The sequence below is a fragment of the Trichogramma pretiosum genome, unplaced genomic scaffold, assembly GCF_000599845.2.
Source record: "Trichogramma pretiosum strain Unisexual culture from Peru unplaced genomic scaffold, Tpre_2.0 scaffold125, whole genome shotgun sequence".
Classification (NCBI taxonomy): domain Eukaryota; kingdom Metazoa; phylum Arthropoda; class Insecta; order Hymenoptera; family Trichogrammatidae; genus Trichogramma; species Trichogramma pretiosum.
The window spans coordinates 26,981-36,016 of NW_019640812.1; the positions used below are offsets into that span (position 1 = coordinate 26,981).

The 9,036-nt window shown below is 38.6% G+C and overlaps 1 protein-coding gene across 1 annotated transcript; it reads left to right on the plus strand.

Annotated features, from left to right (window-relative positions):
- The first annotated feature begins 921 nt into the window (after window positions 1-921).
- On the plus strand, window positions 922-3,258 carry LOC106655674 (putative ankyrin repeat protein RF_0381). The gene is made up of 2 exons (XM_014376190.1): window positions 922-2,489; window positions 2,687-3,258. Exons 1-2 carry the CDS (start codon window positions 971-973, stop codon window positions 3,256-3,258), a joined length of 2,091 nt encoding a protein of 696 aa, XP_014231676.1. The 5' UTR covers window positions 922-970.
- Window positions 3,259-9,036: the final 5,778 nt, after the last annotated feature.

Sequence of the window (9,036 nt, forward strand, 5' to 3'; positions counted from 1 at the left end):
ACGCGGCACAGATGATGCCATAAGGCTGATTTTACCTTTCACCGAATTGGAATATGGTCCAAGACTTGGTATAGGTATTCGACCTGCATCTACGCATGCGCGGCGTAAAAAACTCATCGAGTGTACGACGAGTCAATTTTTTCGAACCAAAGAAAGCCAACATGATGGCACCAGTAGCAAAGTGAATATCTTTGTTATTCATGAAAATTTCATTGCAATATTTTTATGTTTACATCATCACCCTTGCAGCAATCAGTCTATACCTATTGAATAAAGAGTTAAAAATGATTACTGTAGCAAGTACTCAATAAAAAACTCATAGTCCAATTAATAAAGGTTTTGAAAAAAAAATCGCAACTAGAATTTTACGATGGGTTCTTATTCTGGGTATTCTGAACAACTAATTTTCATAAAATGCCACTCTTGATTGTTCCTGCGTTTTTGTTTATAAGTGTTTAAAAATGCAAAAACCGGATTATAATTTTTAACTCGTAAAGTGTAAGTTTCAGGATAAAATGTTTCAAGCAAAAGCGAAACATTTTTATTCAATTTTTAAAAAGAATTAATGCTAATAATGCAAATGAAAATAATATTGAAAAAATAATGAAATTATAAAATAATTTCTTTTTTCGAGTATTTTCACTTCAAACTCGAATCTGCTATTTAAGTGCCTTAAAAATTAGGTAATCATTAAAGTAAATAACAAATAATTTAATCGGTAATCGCCGTGATGAATAGAAAAATAAGCTTACCTATCGCCTGTAATAATAATAATAGCATTTTAAATTTTCATGTAAATAAGAAAATTTTCATAAACAATTGAGTAAACGCAAAATTAAGAGAGGGGGGTGCAGAGGAAATCAAGATTCTTTTAATGGAATAGCTAAATCTCAGTTTTTCATTACATTTAAAACTGTTAAGTGCTTATAGCTAGTTAAGTGTTTCAGCTAAAAAATCATATAGTTCCACAATGTCTCAATCTAAAGATTATACAATAACATCTATACACGATGCTGTTAGATTTAAAAATGTACACGTTATAGAATCGTTATTGAAAAACGGCGCTGATCCGAATATTGTAGATGATCAAGGTCTGACAGCACTGAATTTGATTTGTTATCAACCCGATTTGAAGGAGGTCCAATTTGAAATGATTCGACTTCTTATTCAGTACAACGCTGACGTTAATATCTACGATAAAGACGGCTATAATCCGATGATGAACCTTTTTGTCGAAGCTTCTAACGATACAGAATTCCATATGCGTATTAAAGTATTTAAATTACTACTTGAGAACAAAGCCGATGTCACACACGTTAATAACGATGGTGATACAATATTACACGTAACCGTATGGGATGCAGAGAATCCAAAAATTGTAGAAGCAGTTGAACTGCTGTTGAAATATGGTGCTGATCCAAATGTAGTTGATACAGAAGGCATGACACCTTTAAATCTTATATGTGATAGTTATTATTCAAATAATGTCCGATTAAAGTTGATTCGACTAATTATCCAATACAAAGCCGATGTTAATATCAAAGACAAAAAGGGTAATAGTCCAATAATGACCATTGTTGCCAATTGTGACTATTATAACATAGAATTACACATGAAGATATTTACATTACTACTAGAAAACGATGCCGATGTCACTAATATCGAATACGAAAATGGACAAACTATAATGCACAAACTCCTTCACCTTTCATCATGGAATCCATGTATTGTAGAAGCAGTTGAATTGCTATTAGAACATGGAGTGGATGTAAATATCCAAACTATAAGTGGACTTACTTGTTTGCATTTAGCTGTTTACTATCAAGATCTGGAATTGGTTGAACTGCTATTGGAATATGGCGCTAATTTTAATATTACTGATCTCGACGGTAACATACCTTTAAATTATACGTTTAAAAATTTGAGGTTTAAGGAATTCGGTGTTACATTGGATTTCGAAAAAATTTTACAATTAGTGATGCTTCACGTTGAGAACAATGCTGACCTCACGTGTATGAGCAAAGATGGAAAAACTGCATTGCACTCACTCGTCATAAATTTAAGTATGTATACATCGAAACATTATGATAACATGGATTTTGAACCGATGATGAAATACGTGCATAAATGTATTAAAATACTTCTAAAAAATGGATTAGATGTTAATATTCAAGATCGAGATGGACGTTCCCCGCTTAATGAAGCTGTGTCATACTGCAATTATAATTTAGTCAAATTTCTTATAGAACACGGCGCTGATATGTCTACTGTACGATTCAAAGGTGGATTTCTGGAAGGCCAATCTAGCGTCTTACGAAATCTGAAAATGACTCAAAACATATTAGCTATTGTTGACTTTTTAGAAAGCAAAGGTTTTCAAATGAACAAAGATCAATGGTTATTAATATGTCAATTTTTGATTAGATTTGATTTGCCTGATGAGACTAAATTCAATACTGTATGTTACGTATGGAAGACTTTGGAATTTGGTGAGGACACAAAATCTGTCTGTAGATTGGCTGTAGCATAGGTGAATGAATTTTTCGATAAATTTATTATAAATATCTGACTTGAAAAATTATAATATATTTGAACGAAAATTATAGTATGAATTCAGCACTTGCTACAGCGTCTATGAAGTCTTGAAATATAGTTCTAAAATATAATGTACATTATTTTCATCTAGGTTCTGATTTAATGATTAAAAAGTTAGTAGAAAAGCTTCCCTCGATGGATTGGAATCGAAGTATTAAAGAGATGATATATGAGACTGTTCATGAACATCTATATACAGTAGAACACGGAAAAATATATATGGACGTGGAAATACATAATTATTTGCGAGAGAAGTTAAATTCACCGGCTGTTCAAACAATGGTTGAAACGTCTTACCAATTTGAAGAAGAGATTAAAGAAGAAATTGATGAAGCTAAGAGGACAATGATTGGCAATAACATTTCACTTTTAGACCTTTGCACTTCTAGTCCCGAGAAAACATATAAGTTATTGAAAAATTGTGATTATAAATCAGTAGTAAACTCCGAAGATTTTATCGACGATTTTTGGATAGTCGGAAGAACAATTAAAGGGCACATTATAAAAAGTTTAGTTAGAAGACTAATAACACAATTGACATCTGACTGTGTTCCTTTATTAACTAAAGGTGTTTTACCCGATTTATGTTGTGAAAAAATCATCAAATATTTAGGTAATGAAGATTTGTTATCTTTATACGAATCAGTTATAGATGAATTATAATTCGATACTTTTATTTACATCAATTTTTTACGTTATTTGTTACTTTTTTATATTCAAGTTATTTTAGAATTTTTCAATGTTAATTTGTTGGAATACGTAATAAAACAACAATTATTGAAACAACTGTATTAACTTATATTTGAGGCCAACATACTCCCGTCTTACTTTTTCAGCCTTTCTACTTCTCACTCAACTGATAGAATACTTCATAATGACGATGTAAATCACAATTCTGTAATGTTATAGTATATTACGTGACAAGGGACGAAAGTCGAACTTCCGTCCCTGCGAGGTTATTTTTCTTTATCCCCGCTCGAAAGTACGTTTGCTTAACATAGTTAAGAAATATTTTATTAAAAAAAATTGTATCCATGAATTTACGCTTACATGGCAAGGCCTGCCGACATTTGCGGCCCGAGCGCAGCGAGGGCTGCTGGTCGACGGCGGGCTTTGCAAAAAATACCATCAATAATAATATTTATTAGTACATAACTTAAATTATTAATAAATAATTGTAAATCATAGATAAGTATGGCATTAATAAAATACAAACGATCCCGTAAAGTATAAGCATGAATTAGTAACGTATGTTTTCTTCTTGTTCCGATTTGAAGTCGTATTCAATTAAACATTTATTTTGTAAAATTAAGAAAATTTCAATTAAGTAATTCACTCAATCTGAGGTAGACGAGTAGAAACTTGAGTAACCTAGAATAACGTTTAAAGTTGAAAGAATTTTTCAAAATATATTATAAAAATTAACATATTTTGACTGTCTTTGTTCTCTTACATCTCATTTTTTATTCCAACTACCATCTTTAACGATTTAAATTTCGGATTGGAATTGAATGTAATGAAATGTGTGCGTCAAATTATGGCTGTTCAATTTTGATACTTCATAGAATTGTTAGTCTTTTAATATTTATTCAATCTGGCATATGTACATCATAAACTAAATCAATATAATTCATCTATTGCATAGTCGAAACCAAACGATAATTGAAATTTAGGTTGCCGTAGTCATGGAGATAATAACTTTCGCGCGATATTGACGGGGAGCAAAAGTATTACTTTCGTACCCGAATTCGAAGGTGAAAGTACGTACTTTCGAGCATGGGATGAAGAAAAATTTTTTTTCTTTCAACGTAAACAAATCATGGTTTTGACATACACACGAGGTACGGAATTGAAGGACCGTGATCCGCCGCTTCGAAGTACATAAACATCGAGTTCAAGAGCCTCCTTTCTGCCCTACGCGCAAGGAAAGAAATTGTAATGGGCGCTATACACTGGTTCCTGTCGCTCGTTAACGAAGCGTTAAAATGAGCCGCTCGTCGGCGCTCGACAGGTGCACATACCGCATACGTACGCAAGCACACAGATAGGTAGCAGTGCATTCCAAATAGACTTGGCAGTCCGGACCTTCTTTAGCGCGCTTCGTTCTCTGGGTTAAATGCGAGCTTATATTATGGCTGAGCATGAATGCAACTTCGAGCATATTATAAACGTAAATACTAAACTCAAAGGGTGTACGAAAAAAAATGTATGCGCCTTTCGTCGCTATTGCATGCGGCTCTGGACGTACATTATGAAGTTGTTATCGAGCCTTTTTCTTCGAGCGCCTTGTGATCGTGTGCGCACTTTTCATAGATACATTCAACAAAGTGCTGAGTTACATAGCGTACAATTATACAAAGATAACTATTTTTTGGTCTTCGGCTCATATTTCATCGAGTTTCACACTTTTGACTTGTTAATTAATCGCATTTTCATGATTTTGTAGTTTTATTCGCGAAACATAATATTAAAAATTATAATTTTATTTCCTTGTAACATTTACAAATTAATTTGAAACTGAACATTTTGATTTTATGCAAACATTATTATAAAGATTTTTGATTAACTGGTGTAAATAATTTTCATTAATTTAATTTATTTTTGAAAAATACTCTACAAAATAATGTGTTTAAAACTGTTGATTTTCGCGCCAACTTCGGAGCTTATTTTCAAAATGCAATTGTATTCATTACCGAAATAAGACAATCGAAATTTTGAATCGAAGCATCTAATAGTGAATGAGCTCTGATACCCTCATCAGAAATACCTCGTACGAATGAATCCGTTGAAAATGTCTTTCGGTCACATAGACAGATACACTCGTAGCACGAATATATAGGTATATACTCGAGCTCAAGACTGCGGTGCATTGATACACGCAAGCCTACAGACAACACACGCAATTAGCGCGCGGCCGCGTGCGAGTCTACACCTCTTGCGCTCACAGCCGGAGCTCACAGAGAATTGAGTAATTATGACGTTTGATGATGATAAGCCATCTTCAACTTGCCCAGTTCGACATCGCCTCGGAAACAACAACAACAACAACAACAACAACAGCAACAAGATATAATACAGGTATTCGTACACACGCGAGCTCGACTTTGTAAGTATATGTGCGATACAATATATATAGGTGCGTACATTAACGAGTATAACACAGCTGTTAGGCAGCCAACGTCGCATGATACGACGCGCGAGTTAACGCGGACGTAATGAGCGATATTTTTTTCCCCGCTTTTCTCGTGAAGTAACGTACTCGCGCGCATCGCAGATTTTTCGCGCCAAAGCACGAGAGCATCGAACGGATAAAAAAAATATCGCCTCTGTGCCCGTGGCCGAAAATAGCTGCGCCGAGCCCGTACAACAAGAAGCCGTTAACGCGATCGATCCATTGTTCAACTCGCTGGCATAATGACAGCTGCGCAACATCGATGATAAATAAAGTGAAAAGTCCCGCAGCGGCAGAGAACGGGCCCCGTAAGTGCGTGCGTATACATTGTATATCACAGGTCGATGCATGGATTCGCGGAAATGCTCGCGCGAGCGCATCTTTCGCGCGCGATAATTGAATGTAGTGGAAGAAGGATACGCGCCGAGCTTTTCTTCTCGCGCCTACTATATGTGTATAAGTGCACGCGCGCCCAACAAAGTAAATAGCCATATAAATTGTCCATTTTACACACTGATATGTATACGTATAAGAGCATATATTGCATAGGTGCATCTCTCTGCTTCAGTGTGTGTGTGAGTGTGTGCGTTCGTGTATGATACACGTGGGCCTCGCTCGTTTATGTATATTATATATTTACGCAAATCAAAGTCGCGAGTTGCCCCTACATATATATATGGGTTCGCGGATTTTATACCTTATTATACCTATAGCGGCTACGCACACACATACACACACATGTACACGGACACGAGACGATCGCGAGAGTAGAATAGAGACTCGCATCATGTGCAGTGTATACCGCAGACCCCTGCGGTGATTCACATAGTCCTCAAAAATCCAATCCGCTGCATATACACGTTCGTGTGTAGCTATATATGTATAAGGCGAGGGATAGTCTCTCTCTCTCGCTCGCTCAGCCTGGTCTTATATGCGCCTTTCTCTTCGTTTGCTAATCGAACCGCTTCCTACGCCAAATGTGTACGCCGCCTCGTATACGTGTGCGAGGCTGTATATAAGTGTGCGCGAGCGAGGAGTGTAGCGCGCGCCAACTCCAACTCTTTAATAGAGCGAAGAGCTGCATGAGCCGCTCAAGTTTGTGTTGTTGTTGCTGTTGCGGGAGTCGAGCCAAACCCTTCGAGTTCGTAATTACATAACGGAAAATTTCTCTCTATCTTTCTCTCTTTCTTCTTTCGTGATTTCGCTCGATACAAGAGTCGCGTGCGCTGATTAACTACGTTTAGCTGCTTACTCGTACGGCAAATTTCAATTTTTCAAAAATCGAATATCGAGCACGAGTCGAAGAGTATAGAAGCTTCTGTAAGTAAACAGTCCAATTCAACGAGCGGAAGCGATCAAAGCAGCTCATTATAAATTTTCGGCAGATATCGTTAACAAATATGATTAAATCCTCTCGTTCGTTCGTTCGGGCGCTTAGCTTTAATTAACTTGAAACGTATACGTCGAGTCTCTTATACATTCGTTAAAATATATATATAGGCTGCAACTGCCGGCTACTATTACCTATAGCGCGCGCTGCCGGCGTACCGCGATCGTGACTCAAATGAACTCGTCTATGTGTCTATATAGAGCATTTTATATATGGCGCGCCTTGCACAATAATCATTATAAACGTGCTGCTGTACATCGATGCCGATCAATTAAATCGACAATTCCGAAATGCTTTTTTTTGTATAAACGTGTAAGTGCACGAGACCCGCACGCGTGTATGCAAAAGACGACAGAAAACCGATTAGAAATCGGCCAGAGATCGGCGATCGACGTGTCAATCGCTGATAAAAGCTCCCTCTCCTTGGACGCGCGTGCTCCTGTCTATCTCTTCTCCTTTTTCTCTCTTCTGCTGTCCTGGAAATACGTCCTCTGTGTGTGTGTGTGTGTGTGTCAGTCGCTCCTCTGTCGCATCAGCACAAATCGTTTGGCAAACTCACGTGTGCGCAATGTGCAGCAGCAACGGCAGCAGTAAACATCGGCGAGCAACAAGTATATGGAAGGAGAAGGAGGAGATGGCGGAGGAGGAAGGGGCACGTTACTCCCGCCGTGTGCTGCTGCTGCCGCCGCCGCAGTTGCTGTATGTATACACACATAATGTAGCCTTGTGTGCGTGTGTGTGTGTACGCCGCCCGCGCACTTTAATACACGCGCAAATACGCACACATACACCAACTGCGGAGAGTCGAGTCGCAAGTCACCTCCGTTCACCTCTCTCTCTCTCTCTCTCGTTCCCTCACGGACAGTCTACAGAGCCTCTACTCACTCACCTACACATGCATAGACGCGCACCAATACACACACACACTCACAGAGTTCTCGTGCAGTGCAGAAATACACGCTTACACACGGGCAGAGAGTCAGAGGTAGACGGAGAGGCTCTCTCTCTCTCTCTCTGTCCGCGTATAGTTGGCGTGCGCTCGCGTACAATCGCTTAGTGCCGCTCGGGGCCTCGTTCAGACACTACGCTCGTTGTTCCTTCCAAGCAAGAAAGAGCAAGAGAGAGAGAGAAAGAAAAGGAGACACTCCAGTTTGCTTGTATTTACAAGCTTCGCTTAGCGTATACAGATATATATACTTACGCGAACCTTCGAGCAGGAGACAAGCTCGAGGTCGCCTTTTGACGCTTTCGAGAGCTTTTTGCGCCTCGATTCTCCGAGAAGCTGAAAAAGTAGCAGTTTTTCTCCAAGCCACCGCATCAATTGTCGCTCTGCTATTTTGGTTGTTGAATTAGCTGTCAGTGTTATTTGGGCTTGACGAAATTGTCCCTCGAAGCAAGCAATATCACACGTGTGCAATAGATAGTAATTGTATTCACGAATTGATTTTGCGTGTAAAAGAGAGTGAAGTAGCAGCAACGAGTTTGCAGCGAGCCAGTGAGCGACGGCTCGTGGGTGGCTTTCGTCTTCTACACAACTGTGTTTCTCTCTTTCCTCTCTATGTGTCCGTGTGCTATACATACGCGCAGGATTGTCTTCCTCTCTCGCGAGTGAGCGAGAAAGAGAGTCCAGCCGCCTACGCGCCTATATCCTCATACTCGCTCTCGAGCGCGCGCGCGGAGATAAATGTTGCGACGAGCCGTATAAGCGCCGAGCTGCATCCACTGCGTATACGTACGCGCTCGTCTACGAGTAAAGTGACTCTCCGTGTCTCTTTTCCCCCGGACGAGACTTCGTAGTGCTGCGTGTGCGCCAAGTGTCATTTATTAATTTTACAAAACTCCAACGAGCGCCGAGAGTGATTTATATCGTACCGTGTGC

What these genes read in the sequence shown, in the direction of transcription:
- LOC106655674 (XM_014376190.1), top strand. Translation starts at nt 971, where the DNA reads ATGTCTCAATCTAAAGATTATACAATAACATCTATACACGATGCTGTT. An exon ending in ATGGAAGACTTTGGAATTTG is followed by an intron (nt 2,490 to 2,686) that starts GTGAGGACACAA and finishes ATTTTCATCTAG; the next exon opens with GTTCTGATTTAATGATTAAA.